Source organism: Phacochoerus africanus, chromosome 15, assembly GCF_016906955.1.
Source record: "Phacochoerus africanus isolate WHEZ1 chromosome 15, ROS_Pafr_v1, whole genome shotgun sequence".
Classification (NCBI taxonomy): Eukaryota; Metazoa; Chordata; class Mammalia; order Artiodactyla; family Suidae; genus Phacochoerus; species Phacochoerus africanus.
In genome coordinates this window covers 128,932,637-128,952,397 of record NC_062558.1, presented here as the reverse complement: position 1 = coordinate 128,952,397, position 19,761 = coordinate 128,932,637, and the positions used below count along the sequence as shown (strand labels likewise).

The 19,761-nt window shown below is 46.8% G+C and overlaps 1 protein-coding gene across 1 annotated transcript; it reads left to right on the top strand.

The window, feature by feature from the left end:
* Positions 1–16,478: 16,478 nt before the first annotated feature.
* On the top strand, positions 16,479–17,902 carry PRLHR (prolactin releasing hormone receptor). Its single transcript, XM_047761932.1, has one exon. It carries the CDS (start codon positions 16,593–16,595, stop codon positions 17,703–17,705), a length of 1,113 nt encoding a protein of 370 aa, XP_047617888.1. The 5' UTR covers positions 16,479–16,592; the 3' UTR covers positions 17,706–17,902.
* Positions 17,903–19,761: the final 1,859 nt, after the last annotated feature.

The window sequence follows — 19,761 nt, the reverse complement described above, 5'->3', positions numbered from 1 at the left end:
TTGGCAGCCTTCAAGTCTCCCTCATCTGGATGTAATTTAACTAGAAGCTACCAAATGCCGCAAAGAACAGAAGGCTAAATCGCCATCCCCGGCTGGTCTCCTGGGGGCAGTTAGCACAGCAAGTGGAACCTGGCAGAGGAGAAACGCATTGCCTCCAAGTGAGAGCTGGACCCAGGAGTGGAGGAGAGGCTGGCGCTGGAGGAGTTGGGAAGAGGGAGAGGTCAGCATGGGCTCGAAATGAGGAGAAGTGGTCCATTTTTGCCTAGGTTTTATAAAACAAACCGGATTTTAAAACATAAACATGGTTAAGGAGCCCCATATTTACCAGGCAGGGCTCAGCCTTGGCAAACCTGGCCTCTGACCGCAGCTCTTTTCTCCATTTTTATTACTGTGTCTACACAGTGTGGCTTTCTATTTTGAATGAATAGAAGAGATAGATCTGAAAGTTCTGGGAAGGAGTCCCTGTTGTGGCTCAGTGGGTTAAGAACCCGACTAGCGTCCATAAGAATTCGAGTTCGATCCCTGGCCTCCCTCAGTGGGTTTAAGGATCTGGTGTTGCTGTGAGCAGTGGTGAAGGTCACAGATGCGGCTCGGATCTGGTGTTGCTGTGGCTGTGGTGTAGGCCGGCAGCTGGAACTCCAATTTAACCCCTAGTCTGGGAACTTCCACTGCAAAACAAAACAAAACAAAACAAAAACCAGAAAGCAGACAAACAACCCAACAAAAAACAAAACAAGAAGCCAGAAAGTTCTGGGAAGCCCGATGGAGTCTGGTCCCTCTCTCGGTGGTCATCAGTATCACAAGCACACCCTCCACCCAGAGGAAAAAGCACTGCGCCTGAGTCCTGGAGACCTGGACCATGGCCTTGCTGTGCTGCGGAGTGGCTGGGTGACCTTGGCCTGGTCTCAGTCTCCTCACCTGTAAAAACCCCCTTTGCCCTGAATGCCGCATTTGTCTTTTTCCCTGGGCTCCTTGGGAAGCTCCTGGGTGCCCTGGATGGATTCTGTGGTAGCTGAGCATGGTGAAGTAGAGCTGGTGATCCAGGGATGTGGTGTGCTCAGCAATAGGACACAAAATGCTGTCTGGGGTCCGAGGTGTGGGGATGAGAAATTTCCATTCAAAAGACTAGGACGAGGTTAGGGGAAGCTAAAGAGTTTAGGCCTTTCCAAGGCCTGATTCTTGGTCTGGGCTACTCAGAGGGGTTTTCCTAAATGGTACTGGTATGCGTGCTCAGATGCAGAATGAGGACAGGGATTCTGAGCACCCAACAGAAGGCAAGATGGAGAAGCTTCTAGCACAGTGTTTCTCAAACTGGAACTGCACACTGATTACTCAGGATCTTGTTGAAATGCAATTCTTTTTATTTTTTATTTTTTTGTCTTTTTAGGGCTGCACCCATGGCATATGGAGGTTCCCAGGCCAGGGGTCACATTGGAGCTGTAGCAGCTGGCCTACACCACAGCCACAGCAACACCAGATCCAAGCCACGTCTGCAACCTACATCACAGTTCACAGCAACGCCAGATCCTTAACCCACTGATCGAGGCCAGGGATTGAACCTGTGTCCTCATGGATGCTAGTCAGATTCGTTTTCACTGAGCCATAATGAGAACTCCAGAAATGCAATTCTTTTAAAAATTTTTTTTTGGCTGCACCGGAGACGTACAGAAATTCCCGGGTCAGGGACTGGACCCGCGCCACAGCAGTGACAATGCTGGATCCTTAACAGATAGGCCACCATGGAACCCCTAAAATGCAATTCTATTCAAGAGGTATGGGGTGGGATCCAAGAGTCTAACAAATCCCAAGTGATGCTGCTGCTGCTGGTCCACAGACCATACTTCGAGTAGCAAGACCCTAAAATACTTAACCTAGGTAAATAAACCAGTAAATAGAATTGAAAAAAGTAAAACAAAGAAATGACAAGAAGGTCTCAAGTCCTAATATTTTCCCAGGATTTTCAGCCGCTTGAACATTTGATTTATATAGGAGTGTTTCTAGGAAAACAACTTATTACCTTGTGTCCCATGTTTTTTGGTAATGAGGAAACTTGCATAAGAAACATCTCAGGGAACTCTCTAGCCATGTTTAACTTTATGGGTTTGAGTTAAGGGGGAAAAGCCCAGCACATCCCATAATTGTGTTTTTGAAATTTATGATATGAAAGAAAAGTAGCTGGGGGAACAGTAGACAGACTATTACAATTAAAAAAAAATCTTGCATGCAGAAGCATCAGGGTTATCAGCAGAGCCATCACGCAGCTGGAAAATGCCTGCAGAGTGAGCAGGAATATGGAGACGTTTTCATTGGATGTGGTGGATCATGGGACTCCAAGAAAATGCAGCTAACTAAATTCTGAAGCCTACTGCAATTACACAGGACGACTTTCCCCAAGGTGCTTAAATCCTGGAGCTGAACTGTTGTGAGGGGTGCACAGAGACTACCCAATTTCCTTCAGGGAGTCTTATCCCAGGGAAGTTGGAATCCAAGGTCCTGAGGTTATTTCCTAGATATGAAAGGCAGCCGGACGTGTGGAGAGAAAACTAACGTGAAGCTTTAGAACGATGTCCGGGTGCATCAGATAGAAGGTGAACCGTCTCTTATTAAGGAGGAACCCCGGACAAGTGGTGTTATCCGGGTGTGTGGACAGATAATGTCATCCAGGTGTGTACAGACCACTCATGTCATCCAGGTGTGCGCAGGCCACTGGTATCGTCCAGGTATGTGGCGAGATGAAGTCACCCAGGTGTGCCAGGCCACCGATGGCCTCCGGGTGTGTAGATGGTCAGCACGACTGTCGCAGGACCACAGGCTCGGGCTCGTGGACGATCAGAGCTTGTAGAGACCTTTGGGATTTGTCTAGTCCTCCTTCTCCCACCTGCTTTAGAGGTGAGGATACAGAGCTCCCTGAGTTGGGTAGGGCTTCCTCGGGGTGACTTGGGTAGTTATTGTCAGGGTGGGAATTTGTACCTAGTGTCCTGATTTTCAGGTCTGGGGATGAAAACCTTTCCCTCTAGACTTCTCTATTTTATTTTTTTTTCCTGTCTTTTGTCTTTTTAGGGCTGTACCCACGGCATACGGAGGTTCCCAGGCTAGGGGTCGAATCGGAGCTCTAGCAGCTGGCCTACACCACAGCCACAGCAACTCGAGACCCAAGCCAAGTCTACACCACAGCTCACAGCAATACCAGATCCTTAACCCACTGAGTGAGGCCAGGAATCGAACTCGCATCCTCATGGATACTAGTAGGGTTCATTAAACACTGAGCCACAGCAGGAACTCTGACCTCTTTGTTTTATTTTTATTTTTTAATGGCTGCACCCGTGGCACACAGAATTCCCAGGCTAGGGGTCCAATCAGAGCAGCAACTGCTGGCCTAAGCCACAGGAATACCAGATCTCAGCTGCCTCTGTGAACTACGCTGCAGCGTGAGGTAACGCCGGATCCTTAACCCAATGAGCGAGGCCATGGATCAAACCCACAACCTCATGGCTACTAGCTGGATTCTTAACCTGCCGAGCCACAACAGGAACTCCGCCCCTTAGACCTCTGCAAGCTGTCCTCTCCTCCCCATGGCAGCTCGCTCCTCCTGGAGCCTGGCTGGTGGTGGTCCCAGCCTGCCCTGTGGACGCCACCTGGTCCAGGGGTTCAGTGGCTTCGATTTTGGCCTCAGACATTTTATTAGTCATGGGGTTATGAGCTTCACTGATGTTCCCCCATGGGCACCTCGTCTTAACAACGCCTTGAAGTAGAGGTTCCTCTGTGGAGCCTAGAACCAGGCGGAAAGCAGCGCCTCGCTTAGGCTGATGCACTCTACGCTGGTCCTCCGGCAGGAGAACTCATTCTTCCCAGCATCCGTCCCGAGGCCCTGGCTGGCAACGGGCTGCAGGAAGGGAAACCTGCGGGGAAGAGCAAGGCGGGGGGGTGTGGGGGTGGTTCCGAACATCCGTGAAAAATGCTGTCTTCTTTCCACACGTTCTTGACCATTAGAAGAACTCGTGTCATATATAATGAGCTGTTACAATGCACGAAGCAAAAGAGAGGCCCCTGCAGTGCTGGTGAGTGTGAATTGGGTCATATCTCGTGACTTATAAATTTCCCTTTGATGAATGGCCTCTCAGAGAACTCTTTCCAAGAAGGCATATGGGAACATGCTTTTTATTTTATTTTATTTTGCTTTAGTTTCTCTGAATTTGAATCCTGACTTTTTACGAAATCACTAATGAATACAGAGCAGTGTAAGAATATTTTGGGCAGCTAGTAAAACTTTCTTGCTGACCATATGCTTTATTCTCAACCCAAATAAAAATATGCAGAATCTTTTTTCCCAGCTTCATTGAGATAGAATGGACATTTAGCCTTGTGTAAGTTTCAGGTGTACAAGTGGATCTGATACCCTTGTGTATTGCAAAATGCTTACCACTGTAGTGTTAGCTTACACCTTCATCGCATCAAGTAATTAGCCTTTCTTTCTTGTGGTGCGAACATTTAAGATCTACCCTCTTAGCAACTGTTAAGTATATACTACAGTATTATGAACTATAATCACAATGTTACACATTAGAGCCTCAGAATTTATTCATTTTATAGCTGGACGTGTGTTCTCTTTGACCAACATCTGGACCTTTTTTATTACAGTGAGATTTGTAATAGTAAAAATCGGCAAACCCCATATATGTCCATCAACACTTCTTTTCTCTGGGTTCAGACACACACACACATATAGAGAGGCACTTATATAGGGAGTTCCCACTGTGGGTTAAGGACTTTATACTGTCTCCATGAGGATGCGGGTTCAGTGCGGGTTCTGGCCTTGCTCAGTGGGTTAAGGATCTGGCATTGCTGCAAGCTTCGGCATAGGTCACAGATGCACCTCTGGTCTGGTGTGGCTGTAGCTGTGGTGTAGGCTGGCAACTGCAGTTCTGATTTGACCCCTAGCCTGGGCACTTCTCTATGCCGCAGGTGTGGCCATAAAAAGAAAAGAAAAAGAACAATTATAACCTCTGAGGGAGGGAGTGGGATTGAGAGTGGAGGTTAAAGGGGATTTTACGCGTCTTTGTTTCATGTCTATTAAGCAGGAGGATGTGTTCCAGTGCTACATTAAAAATAATTTGAGGAGGGCGTTCCTGTCATGGCTCAGCGGTAACAAATTGGCTAGTATTCCTGAGGACGCGAGTTTGATCCCTGACCTTGCTCAGTGTGTTAAGGATCTGGCATTGCCGTGAGCTGTGGTGTAGGTTGCAGATGTGGCTCAGATCCCACGTTGCTGTGGCTGTGGTGTAGGCCGGCCGCAGAAGCTTTGATTTGACCTGTTGCCTGGGAATTTCCAAATGCTGTAGGTGCAGCCCTAAAAAGCTAAATAATAATAACTAATAATTTGAAAAATGTATGCTCTGGAGAAAGCACCAAGCTAGTACAATGTAATCACCTTCCAATGTAAGGCGATCAGGAGGGCTGAAATCTGCTGCTGGGCTCCTGGGGCAGGAAGCCAGGCTGAATTTGGCAGCTGCTCCACATCCCTCGGCTGGCACCCCAGTCAGGTTTGGAGAAGTCAGGAGCCAGGTTTACCTAATGACAGATGTAAGACAGTGGTTCTTACACCTTACAGTGCATCAGAATGACACGCAGCGCTTGTGATAAATTCATTTTCCCAGGTCTCACCATCAACAATTCTGATTTAATGCATCTGTCTTCTGGTCTAGTAATCTCCATTTTTTTAGACCTTTTTTTTTCCGGCTGTGCCCAAAGCATGCGGGAGATCAAACCTATGCCACAGCAGCAACCTGAGCCATGGCAGTGACAATGCCAGATCCTTAACCCTCTGAGCTGCCAGGGAGCTCTGCAGTCTGCATTTTTCATAGGTGCCAGAGTTGACTCTTTTTTTTTGTTTTTTGTCTCGCCAGAGCCACGGTAACGCCAGATCCAAGTCGCATCTGCAACCTATACCACAGCTCACGGCAACGCCAGACCCTTAATCCACTGAGCAAGGCCAGGGATCGAACCCGCAACCTCATGGTTCCTAGTCGGATTCGTTAACCACTGCGCCACGATGGGAACTCCCAGAGTTGATTCTGATGAAGGTGATCTTTGGGCCACACTTGGAGGAGAACAATACGTTTCTGTTACTCGACGTTTGCTGAGACACTGCTCCTGAGAGCCTCACGGATGAAAGCCAGGGCTGTTTCCCTGGTGACAAGGACCCACTTGCTAAGATAAAACATAGAGAGGACACACCATTCCAGACATTCTAACTGCCGGACTGCTGTCCCTGAAAATTGTGTGTGTGTGAGTGTGTGTGCACATATACTTCACTTGAAAAACACTGCAATGGCCTTTCCAGTTTTGCATTTTGTCTAAACAAAAAGAAAAAAAAAAAGGAAAAAAAAACAAACAGGAAAAGGCCCATTAGATAGTAACACTAGAATTAACTTGGATGTGTCTAGGTAGTAATTTAGAGGTGGACATAATGAGATGTGGTTTGGTTCCTCACTGTGTTTTGTCAGGAGACATGTATTAATGGAAATCCAAATGGGGGGCTTCTGTAAGGTCAAGGTTCCCATGTAAATGTGACCACAAAGAGCCCTTCACTGCTAAAGAGCATGCTGCAGATGCAAGATGATTTTTACCATCCATAAAAGCCATTTCTAGTTGATAATGAAACAGGATAGGAATAAAAATGAGAAAGCAAATTGCCTTGTCCCTGCCTTTGGAGAAGAATGTAATAGAAATGGCTTCCAAGTGTTTTGTTTTGGTCTCCATGTCTGTCTGTCTGTCTGTCCGTCTCTCTGTCTGTCTGTCTATCTATCTATCTATCTATCTATCTATCTATCTATCTATCTACCTACCTATCTATGCATTTGTGTATATTTTCTACTTCTAATAGACTAAGCTTAGATATGGCATCCCCGCTGCTAATATCTGACTATTGGTAAGGGTCCAATCAAAAGATTTTAAAAAATGGGCTGGAATCCTGAATTGGGCATGTTGGTCAAGGCTTGTGTCTTTTAGGAGGGTCTTTGTATACCGTGTCACCAGAGAAGGTGACCTGGCTGGGACCGGGATTTTCAGGAAGGCAGTGAAGTCCAGGGAGGGTTGCAATGAGGCTGCTTGTGACAAGAGACCCTAGATAAGTCAAGGGGGGGTACTAAAGCACCCTAGAATGTTGCAGAGGGTGGAGAGATGGGGTCCGGCAACTCAGACAGTCTGAACCTCCCTCAGCTCTGCTTAATCATATACCAGTAGGCCACAGTGTCAGCATCATTCCCAGGCCTCTTGGGTTATGGTTAAAGATGTACATTTCAAAGTTAAACAATCAAAAGGGGGCATAAGACCTGAACAGACATTTCTCCAAAGAAGATACACAGATGGCTAACAAGCACATGAAGAAATGCTCAATATCACAGATTATTGAGAAATGCAAATCCAAACTACTATGAAATACCACCTCACACCAGTCAGAATGGCCATCATTAACAAGTCAACAAATAACAAATGCTGAGAGGGTGTGGAGAAAGGGGTACCCTCCTTCACTGTTGGTGGGAATGTAAATTGGTAAAACCGTTATGGAAAACAGTATGGAGGTACCTTAGAAAACTAAATATAGAACTACCCTATGACCCAGCTAGCCTACTCCTTGGCATACATCTGGACAAAACTTTCGTTGAAAAAGATACATGCACCCATATGTTCATTGCAGCACTATTCACAATAGCCAAGACATGGAAACAACCTAAATGTCCATTGACAGATGAATGGATTAGGAAGATGGGGTACATATACACTATGGAATACTACTCAGCCATAAAAAGAACAAAATAATGCCATTTGCAGCCATGTGGATGGAACTAGAGACTCTCATAATAAGTGAAGTTAAGTCAGAAAAAACAAATACCATATGATATCACTTATATCTAGAATCTAATACATGGCACAAATGAATGCTTCCACAGAAAAGAAACTCATGGACTTGGAGAACGGACTTGTGGTGGCCAAGGGGGATCGGGAGGGAGTGGGATGGACTGGGAGTTTAGGGGTAATAGAGACAAACTATTGCATTTGGACTGGTTAAGCAATGAGATCCTGCTGTTTAGCACTGGAAACTGTATCTAGTCACTTGTGGTGGAACATGATGGAGGATAACGTGATAAAAAGAATGCATGTATATATATATGATTGGGTCACTTTGCTGTACAGGGGAAATTGACAGAACACTGTAAATCAACTATAATGGAAAAAATAAAAATCTTTTAAAAAGAAAAAAAAAAAGACAATCAAAAGGCGGCAGGAGTTGTGCCATGTGGCAGTCTCTTCCAGTTTCAGCACCCCAGGGCCTGACAGGGCTGGAGGGACCACTGGGGACACTTCCCCTGGGAAGAAATGATGCTGAGCAGTGGCTGGGGAGATGATGCTGGGCAGTGGCTGGGAAGGGAGGGGCTGGATTCTGGACACAAGGCCTCAGCCTGAAGAACATTTTGATGCTTAGAAAGACATAACCAGCACTCACTTCTTACTTGTTTCTTGCCTCCTGAACACATGTAGAGATTTATAATGGGCCCTAAGTTGTTGTGCATGTTTGACTTAAACTAGGAATGGGGACATGTTTAAGCAACATGTGCGATGTTGATATGGTAGAGTAACAAATGTTGTGAATGCTTTAGAGGCTCTTGTGCATTAAAATAAATATGATCTACAAGGGTAAACACGATTTTAATTTATGAAAGCAATGAGTAAATTTCCCAGTGATCATTGTTTACTTTTCCTGGCAGGTGGTGGTAGTAGCATTTATCATGATCATACAACATGAGTTTTGTAGACTTCTCTCTTGTTTACTAGGCTGCCAAATTCTAGACAATAATGTCCCCCCCCCCCTTTTTTTAAATGAGAGTTGCAATGTTTATTTCAGATTCTCTCTTGCTATTTTTTCTCTCTTGTTTGCCACACAGAAAAATATGTGGTAATTCCTGGGCCAGGGATTGAACCTGCACCGGGTCGCAGCCAGCAGAACCACAGTGGTAAGCATGCAGGACCCTCAACCCATTAGGCCATCAGAGCACTCCCAATAATACCCTTTTTTTAAGGCGGATGGTTTCTGATTCTTATTAATATATCTCACCCTGGGAGTTCCTGTTGTGGCTCAGTGGAAACGAATCTGACTAGCATCCATGAGGACACAGGTTTGATCCCTGGCCTCAGTCAGTGGGTTAAGGATCCAGCGTTGCCTCAGCTGTGGTGTAGGTCGCAGATGCGGCTCGGATCTGGTGTTACTATGGTTGTGGCGTATGCAGGCCAGTGGCTATAGCTCTGATTCAGTCTCTGGCCTGGGAACCTCCATAAGCCTCTAGTGCAGCTCCCCCCTCAAAAAAAAAAAAGGGATAAAATATCACACCCTGGCCTTTGCATGCCTGATAAACCAGGATGAAATGAAGGAACACATTTAGACTAAAAAACATCAAATTTCTCTTTGCCACAAATACCTATTTCCTGGAAAAACATTCAAGGGGAAGAATTGGAAACTGCACCCCCAGAAACCCTCTTATAAGAGACAGCGACATAAGACAGGACAAAGATTTACCCAAGAGTAGCTCCCATTATTGTGAGCCAGCTGTGTACCAGTTGTTCACCCATATTGACCTTTTCAACCTTCTTCAGAGGGGGGCATTTATGAATTTCTTATATTTTCCAAAACGGGGGTTCTTCCAAAATTAGGATAACTCGCATTTAGTAGTGGCAGAGCTTTACACAAGCCCAAGAGCTGTATGCTTCTTATTTGGGCTTTCAGACCACATCTCTTCTCCCTTTAGCAATCATCTTACGTTTATCTTAGGGTTTTCTTTTTTCTTAAATGCCATTTTTCTCCATTTGCCCTGTTGCTATTTTAGGAAGCAGTGAGGGAACAATCTGAGAAATGCAATGTTTTTGAAACACAATTCTTGGGAAGGCTGGTAGCATTCTCAAGCAGAGGCTTTTGTGAAAAAAAAAAAATTTTTTTTTTTTGGCCTCGCCTATGGCATGTCGAAGTTCCTAGGCCAAGGATGGAGCCCAAACTTGCACCACAGCTGTAACCAGAGCCACAGCAATGACAACACCAGATCCTTAGCCCGCTGAACCTTGAGGGAACTCCTACTTTGTGAATTTTAAAAGTGGAAGGCACTGCTCCTTAACCAGGGGTGACTTTCCCCCCACCTCCACTGCAGGAGATATTTGGCAAAACATTTTTGATTGTCACAACTAAGTATATGTACTACTGGCATCTAGTGGGTAGAGGCCAGGAATACTGCTACATATCCCATAGTGCACAGGACTGCCTCTGCCCAGCGCAGTATCATCCTGCCCCAAATGTCATTAGTGCCAAGGGTAAGAAACCTCTGTGTAAGGTGTATATCTATGGAAGCTATATTTTTTGTGGGGATGGTTATTTCTCATAAAGCTGGGTACAGTTAATTACATATATTAGGGTAAAATAAATGCAATGCTTTTACATCTTTCATTCTCTCTTGTTTTTCTCTGCTGCTTTCACTCAAAATGATAGAGAAGCAGAGGAGAAATTTAAGAGACCGTGTGGGTCTCCTTATAGTTTTGGTCTTTAAAGATCAGTCTCACTGCCACTCGAGACTGATAACAGGGTAGAATGAACATTTATTATAACTCGTGGCTGCTCATCATCTGCTCACATTTGGGGACATTCCCCTTCATCTTCCCAAAGTAGAAGTCAGAACCCCAATTCCCAGCATCCTTTGCAAATAGAACCCAGGTATGGGATCTGGGCTCTGCCACTCAGATACACCTGAATGAAACTTTCTTCAGTGAACTCTGAAGGAGTTCCCATTGTGGCTCAGTGAGTTAAGAATTGGATATAGTGTCCATGAGGATTGGGTTTGATCCCTGGCCTGGTTCAGTGGGTAAAAGGATCCAGCATTGCCTCAAGCTGTGGTGTAGGTCACAGATGTGGCTTCAGTCTGGTGTTGCTGTGGCTGTGGCATAGAACGGCAGCTGCAGTTCCGATTAGATCCCTACCCTGGGAACTTCCCTATGCTGCAGGCACGGCCCTAAAAAGAAAAAAAATTTAAAAAATAAACACAGAGAAATGAATGATCCGAGGACCCCGGGGAGATGGGGACCCCATTTTGCGGAACACCGAGGCTGCAGAAGTACCTGGCTTTTGGGAACTGTGATGGCTGCAAGATTGAGTTCCTGATGCAGAATGGCATTGGTGGAGGTGACAGCAATGGTGGCAAAATTTCATGTGAGGTGTGTGGGTAGAGGTGTCTTCATCGAGGGTTTTTTTAGAAGCTGAGTCTTGAGGCTGATCGCCCAGTCTTCCTAGACATCATGGATGTGAGCTGCCATTCTTTGCTACTTAAAGCAGCCAGAGTGGGTTCTATTGTTTGCAAGGAAGAACTCCAAATGATGCACAAGCTTTATCAGTGGTGAAGTTTTTTAAAATCTAAAAAAAGCTTCCTTTCCTTTGGTAGCATTGGGAGTATTCAGTTTAGAACAAAAGGCTGAAGGTCCTTTCTTTCCAGGCTCTAGGTGGGGGGCTTTGGAACTTTTGGTGACTGGTAAAAGGCCAGACGGCAGGAGATCACATCAGGCAGCTCTTCCCCGAGGGAACTGGGAAGCATCAACTCTAAGCCTAAAAGAGGTAAAGGAGAACAGGAAGGGTGGAGGGCAACCCTCCAACCACAGCGGAAAGCAAGGCGTTTAACACTTTGTTTGCCGTGACAAAAACTCCGCTTAGAGAAGCCTTTTGTGTTTTATTCCAACAAATCACCTTTTCAATGTGTGTTGGGGGGCAAGGGCTTTGTGTTTGAAAACATCTTTTGTATTTATTTCATTAGTGTTTGAATAATAAAGACACCTGTCCAGAAATGGGTGTAGGGACAGACCAGACAGGATTGATGCAAATATGGCCATCAAAACAGAGCTGGTGTGCACGCCTCTGTTCTTAATACCCTGACTGCCAGTTCAAGGTCTTAGTCCCTCATTTCTAGTTGAGTTCATATTTTATGTACAAACATTAGTACATACATACTTTATGTACAAACCATTAAAAAAAAAGAAGAAAATGAAAAATAAGAAGAAACTAGTTAAAGAAACAGCTATAATGAGATATGTAAGTCTGAAAAGGGTTGGAAATCAGGAGCTCCAGAAATTGCTAATTTATGAAAGCCACAGGGCTTTTCAGTTTTAAGATTGCATATTCTAGAATAGCAGCACCCTGGGATAATTTTCATAGTTCCTTCAGCTAGCTGACTCTATATCTAGAAGATCGTGCCTCAGACTGTGAGGTCTTTGAGGGCAAAGAGTATGCCTTACTCATCTTTCTCTCACTCAGTGCACCTTGTCACATAATAGATGATTTGCAAATTGTTGTTGAATCAGCAGGTTATATCATTCCCTTTTCTCATGCAGCAGGGAAGAATCTCCTACCACATTCCACCCTTCACGTTATTCTGGGGGGCTTACCCACTGCTCATCTGGGGACATAGCCTGACTCCAGGTCTTTTTTTTTTTTTTTTTTTGTCTTCTTAGGGCCACACCTGGGGCATAAGGAAGTTCCCAGGCTAGGGGTCCAATCAAAACTGTAGTTGCTGGCCTAACCCAGAGCCACAGCAACGTGGGATCTGAGCTGTGTCTGTGACCTACACCACAGTTCACAGCAACGCCAGATCCTTAACCCACTGAGTGAGGCCAGGGATTCAACCTGCATCCTCATGGATGCTAGTTTGGTTCTCTAACCACTGAGCCATGACGAGAACTCCTAGCCTAACTTCTGAATCATGGAAGGTAGAGAGAAGACAAAACTTTGTTCATTAGTTACAATTATGTAATTATCAGGAATCTATCTACACTATAAAAGGAAGGTGCATTTGTCTTGCGGATGTTCTACTCTGAGGTCATGCTCTTACAGCAGCTGCCCAGCAGCCCAGCAGCCTCAGTGTGTCAGTTCCAGCAGCTCTTTTACCCTGGAGAAAAAACAAGTGAACCCTCAGAGAGTTGGAGAACTCAGGTTTATTATGCTGTCGGCCTCAGAGGAGATCGCTCTCTGGAGTCTGAGCCCTGAAGAAGGGTTTCACAAGGCTTTTATGGGCTAGCTCTTCTGGGTCTGTGCTTGGCTGGTCAGACTGGAGTGAGAACAGGCAGGGCTGTAATTGTGGAGGCAAGTTTACAGAAGCAGATGGGTGGGGGAGGGGTGGTTGGGGCAGTTGGCTGGACTTTGCTTGTCATCATGGCCGGGGTCTCTCCTTTCTACCTTCTGTATTTTCTCCTACAATGCCAACCAGGATCACCAATGGCGATAGAGCTTCTCTGGGACCTGTCTAAAATCTGCCTCAAATAAGTATGGCCTGATAGGTGACTAGTGAGAAAAACTAAGGACTGCCTTATTTGATCCTCTGAACTCTACACACATGCGAGATCATCTAATAGTAAGTTTTCTTTCTAGAAAGTTTCTCTGCCTTCTCATCCTCCCAGAGCAAAGGGTGTAGTCAAAAGCTGTCACACAAGTTTGGCTAGAGAAAGCCCAGAGGTTGTCTAGGCCTCCAAGCCCAAGAGTGGGGACCCATGATGGAGTCTAAAATGAGGCAGGCAGATGTTTGCCCCATGTGCCACCTCAGAGATGATGGCAGGGAACACAAGGCCACTTGGAGCTCCCTTTTGATTTTTGTTGGGCTGAGAAGAAAAGTCCAGCCAAAGAAAGATAATATCTGGTCAGAATAATAGCATTTAAGCCTCTACTTTATGTGTGGGCAAAGCTGGGCTGAAGAGTTAAAAAACTAGCAGTGTGTGCATGTAGGAGCTGGAGGTGATAATTAGCATGTCTGGAGTCTGAGATGAAAAATCACTTTCCCAGAGTTGTCTAAGGGAAGCACATGGGGTATTCTTCACCTTCCTGTGTGATGCCACCGTGTCACTTTTCACACTGCCTGTCGCAGGCTCTTCTCTTCCATGGGTGGCCAGTGTGCTTTGCCGAGTTGGCTCAGTCTGAAGAGCTGGTGGATGCCTAACTCTTGGAACACACACAGGACAGGCTTAGAAGACAAAATTCATGTCTGGAGGAGCACCTACTCTGTTATTGCCTGGGGCTTAAACAAGTTTCAAAAACTATGCTCTCCCCACTAGTAATTAAAAAAATGATCTCTAGTGGTTTCTCTTAAGTTTGGGCTGACTACTCTGTATCATCAGGAATTTAGCCATCGCAAAAATCTTCAGAACTCTTAAGCAGACTTCTCAGGCTCCTAAATGCAGTCTTTACTTCAGTTGTCCCTGTCTTCTCTTTTCTACATAGGGTTGCCTAATGTTATCCTAAAGCATCATACCATCCCTGAGTTTCATACAGCCCAAAGTTTTTCTCCTACATGGAATTTTAGCCAGGGACATTTTGGGTGAGGTAGGAAGATTTGTTCAACTTAAGCACAATAAAAGTAGAGTCGTAACCAAATTTGTTGGAGTTTCCTTTAATAAGCCACGGAGGGGGATGGGTTCCCTATATTTATTCAACCATGTGGTAACCCATTTGTATTTTCAGTTCATACAGATGCATTTGTCATGTATTCAGAGGCAGTAAAGTACAGTAGTAGAGTGTTTGGCTGCAGAACCAGGCAATCTAAGTTATGATTCCAGCCCCACTGCTTATTAGTTGTGCCACAGTGGTTAGTTACTTAGCTTTGAAGAGCCAGTTTCCTCATTTGTAAAATGGGAATAACAGTTTTGAGGAGATCAAGTGAGATAATGTGTCTGAAGTACTCAACACAGTGCCTGGCATGTAAAAGCTCTATTTTTATCCATGCAATCCAAAAGTTCATTTATTCAGTATCTGCAAGAGAGGGGACAGTGAAGCTCCACCTTCTGGGAGAAGGAAATAAAAGGTGAAAGGAGGAGATAGCTTCAAAGAAAGGAGACTAGAGACTCCTTCTGGCCTCCTCCCGTGTGATCCATGTTAATTTGCATTTCAGTGACAACTTAATACTACTGAAGAGTTTATGTAACTTTTAAGCTTTTCAAATGCTTGTTACTTTTGTTATCCTGGTGGAAATCCTGCAATTGTGCCTTATCTATCTATCTATCTATCTATCTACCTACCTACCTACCTATCTATCTACCTATCCCTAAAATGTGGTGAGGAGGCCTAAGGGTGTTTATTCAAGGACGGAGAGAGTATAGAACACATATTCCATACTGGTATTGTCAGGCATATAAGGAATAAAGCATGGTAGCTGAGAAAGAGAAGCGAAGTAGTGGGGACCAAGTAATGAAGTGTGTCTGTCTAGGGTAACTGGCACGAAGGCTGCGTTTTCTGACCAAGGGAGATAAAAGGCAGCGCCATAGTTGGCACTAAGTGAGGTTACCCACTGCAGGAGCACGTTACCACCCTCTGACGCCGCTTCCCTCCCCCAAGACCTCGGCTAATCTGCCTTCACTCCACCCTACTGCTCTTGGAGTCAAGGAGCAGGCTAGCGAGGCAGCCCTGTGGATGAGGTCAGGTCCCTTTTCCTAATACAGCGAACACGGAAAGGGGCTGAACTCCCCAGAAGTCCGCTCCCAGGCACGCAAGCGCAGAGCAGTCCCGTCCCACAAGGAGCTGTCCGTGGTGCTGAACCATTTCTTTGGCTTACGCGGACACGCGACTCCGCAAACGCGTCGCCAGCATAGAGGAAGGGTTCATTGGGTTCCTGGGAGCGCTAGGAACCCAAGGTCTGCGGCGAGCTCTGACCTCTAAAATTTTAATCCTTGACAGAGCCCCCTATGCGACTCTGTAAATCCAAGCTTGGACTCTATGCAGGATCCAGCGCTTAAGGACGTGTCCCTCATTTCTCCCTGACGTCCCATAGTGAATCTCAATCCCCCGCCCCATTTCCTCCCCTGCTCCTTTCTTATTGACAAGGCACCAGGTCGTCCCGAGAGCCTGGTGCTTCACGCCCCTTCTCTCCCTACTCCACTGCACTCTCCTCCGGAGCGGGGCTCTCCCAGGGCGCAAGCTCCGGTAGTCGAGATTCACCGTCGCCCCTCTGGTCCAGGTTTCCAACCCCTCCTTCCTTGTCTGTTTCCATCCTCCCCTCTAGTTCTCTAAGCACCGAGTCGGGAGTGGCGTGCTCCGCCCCTGTTTTCCATTCAAGGGCCTGCTGGAGTGGGGGCGGGGCAAAGGGGAGGGGCTCCCAGTCTCTAGCAAAAGCTGCGAGCCCACCGGGAACTCTTGACTCTGTTCAGCTCGCGGAGAAGCGAGAAACCTGCACCGCCTTCTTGGGTGGAGAACCTCCAGGGGACAGCCACGATTCTGCCTCTCCTTTTCCAGACCGCTTTCCCTCTCGCCAAGCCCCACTCACCAGGTAAGACTGTGCTCCTGGGGTCTGCTGTGTAGACTGTGAGAGCTCTAAATTGAGTAGAAGGCATTTAAATAACCTGTACACATCTAACCATGCATAGATTTAATTTTACAGAGGTGGGGTGAAAGCACTTTTAAGTTTGTTGTTTATTGTGGCCAATTATGCCAAAGGGGATATTTGGGTAATTAAGGTGGGAGGGGCGGTTGGCGTAGGAGAGGGCGGATGGAGAATGGGAGGTGACAGACTTTGATTCTCTTTGGACAGGTGGCCATGGCCTCATTGCCGACTCAGGATCCCGGGGGCCCTGACTTATTTTCTGGGCTGCCGCCGGCAGCCTCGACTCTAGCCAACCACAGCGCAGAGGCCTTAGTGGGCAATGACTCCGCGGCTGGTCCAGGCGCTCAGGCCATTACGCCGTTCCAGAGCCTGCAGCTAGTGCATCAGCTAAAGGGGCTGATTGTGCTGCTCTACAGCATCGTGGTGGTCGTGGGGTTGGTGGGCAACTGCCTGCTGGTGCTGGTGATCGCACGGGTGCGTCGGCTACACAACGTGACCAACTTTCTCATCGGTAATCTGGCCTTGTCGGACGTGCTCATGTGCGCCGCCTGCGTGCCGCTCACGCTGGCCTACGCTTTCGAGCCACGCGGCTGGGTGTTCGGCGGCGGCCTGTGCCACCTGGTCTTCTTCCTGCAGCCCGTCACCGTCTATGTGTCGGTGTTCACGCTCACCACCATCGCGGTGGACCGATACGTTGTGCTGGTGCACCCGCTGCGCCGGCGCATCTCGCTGCGCCTCAGCGCCTACGCGGTGCTGGCCATCTGGGCGCTGTCCGCGGTGCTGGCGCTGCCGGCCGCCTTGCACACCTACCACGTCGAGCTCAAGCCGCACCGTGTGCGCCTCTGCGAGGAGTTCTGGGGGTCCCAGGAGCGCCAACGCCAGCTCTACGCTTGGGGGCTGCTCCTTGTCACCTACCTGCTCCCCCTGCTGGTCATCCTACTGTCTTATGTCCGGGTGTCGGTAAAGCTCCGCAACCGCGTGGTGCCTGGCTGCGTGACGCAGAGCCAGGCTGACTGGGACCGCGCGCGACGCCGCCGCACCTTCTGCCTGCTGGTGGTAGTTGTGGTGGTGTTCGCCGTCTGCTGGCTGCCGCTGCACGTCTTCAACCTGCTGCGGGACCTCGACCCGCGCGCCATAGACCCCTACGCCTTTGGGTTAGTGCAGCTGCTCTGCCACTGGCTAGCTATGAGCTCGGTCTGCTACAACCCCTTCATCTATGCCTGGTTGCACGACAGCTTTCGCGAGGAGCTACGCAAGCTATTGCTGACCTGGCCTCGCAAGGTTGCACCACATGGCCAGAGCATGACAGTCAGTGTGGTCATCTGACGTCACTGCACCGGGCCTTGGTTGGGGAGGTTCAAGTCCCCTTGGTCCCTGAGGGTGCTCACCCGGAGGCAAGACTGGAGAGCTTATTCCAGACCTAAGCTAATTCTAAACCATTTCCTGGCAAAATGGCCAGCTGTCTTGGCTTGTCCTTGTGGTTCTGTAAAATATTAAGTAGGCTTTGGTGAGAGTCTTGTGCTTTGCTTGGAGGAGGCCGGGAGAGAAAATGTGGATTATTATTTCCTTCTTATGTCCTTAAAGGCCAGACAAAGCTCTTTCTCCTGATTCAGAGCAGTATTTCAGAACCATGGCTATTTTCCTGCTTTCCTTTCTGCTTGCTCAAAGGGGAGATGGAGGAACAATGAGGATGGGATTTTAAATGACTCTTGGGGTTGATAAGGCTTTTCAAGTTGCCTTTTAGAAGGGGCTCAGCTGAAATGGAATATCTGATATTGCTTACTCCATTTGAACTCATTAATTTCCTTGATTCCAGGGAACTACGCATTAGAAATCTACATCTAAGATTTCAGCATTTCTGGAATAAAAGCTTTATATGACAAAAGGCTTTAATTTAATTTAATTATTATTATTATTTTTTTTTGTCTTTTTGCCATTTCTTGGGCCGCTCCTGCGGCATACGGAGGTTCCCAGGCTAGGGGTCGAATCGGAGCTGTAGCCACCGGCCTACGCCAGAGCCACAGCAACTTGGGATCCGAGCCTCATCTGCAACCTAAACCACAGCTCACAGCAACACTGGCTCCTTAACCCACTGAGCAAGGCCAGGGATTGAACCTGCAACCTCATTGTTCTTAGTCAGATTCGTTAACCAGTGTGCCATGATGGGAACTCCCCAAAAGGCTTTAATTTTAAATACACTTGAATGTATAGTAGAAAAACACTAACCCCCTTTCAAAAGGTTTTGCTATTGTTTTCCCTCTTCCTAATCCTGAATTTCTACTTGAAAATGATGAGACGAATTCGTTGATGAAGAGATAGATACATAGGGATAAAGAGGAAAAGGTTCACATAAGTTAAGGGGATATAGGACTTGGTAGGACAGACCTCCTATCTGTGTGTATGTTTTGTATGTACATCCGGTGTTTGCCACAAGGCAAACACTCAAATATTTGGTTTTCTGAATACTCAGTGTAAGATGTGTGCCATAGCATTCTCTTGCATCCTCTGATTGATCTCACATCAGATCACAGCTGTCAAATGACTGCTCAGCACCTGTTCTGTGGTGACACCCTTGGAACCTTATCAACCCAGAACACAAGGACTGGGAGAAGTTTACTTAAGGCCAGAAGAGAAAAATAAACGGCCACCTACAGGAGGCAGAGATCAAACATTTAATTCCTTCCAGGGTTCAGGAAACAGGTGAAGCCTCTTTGGCCATGATATCTGGCTGCTAATCCTTTCTTTAATATCCCAAGAGCTCTTTAAATGAGGACAAGTGCCCTGGGACAAGGGTTTCCACATTGATGTTGGAATACTGACCATGGCTGTGAAGGCAGGAATCTTGGGAAATGATACATGATATGTAACTGTCAGATTAGCCCTTGTGGCCTATAGGCAATGGACTGGTGTCTGCAGTCATTCAGTTATCAACTGGAAGATTCTAGTACTTGCCCCAGTTCACTAAATAGCAGAATCAGTGTTCCCCCACTTCTCCCTTTCTCCTGCTGTCAATGGGCTCATTCGCTCATTAAAATGTACCCTGAAAGGAAGGGAAACGGGATGATTTGGGGATGACAAGTATTAAATCCTATTATTCTGATATCAATAGCCACAATGGAACCATGAATGGTTCCATTCATGGTTGAGCTATTAGCATTGCGAGTCTTTAGTACTTATATAACTAGGCTTTTCACAGCATGGGGAAGGCCCGGAAAAGGCGGGAGAAAGGAAAAGAGGTTAATTTGGAAGATGCAAGTTACCTCTGAATTCACTAAAACTAACTTTCAGTTTCATTCGTGGATGTGGAGGACAAAGAGCCTGTGCTCTAATAATGTGGCCCATTTGGAGCATTATGGCCCTCCCTCGCCCAGGTGAGCTCATC

Bases quoted from the DNA above. Each gene is read 5' to 3' on its own strand.
- PRLHR (XM_047761932.1), top strand. From the start codon at position 16,593: ATGGCCTCATTGCCGACTCAGGATCCCGGGGGCCCTGACTTATTTTCT.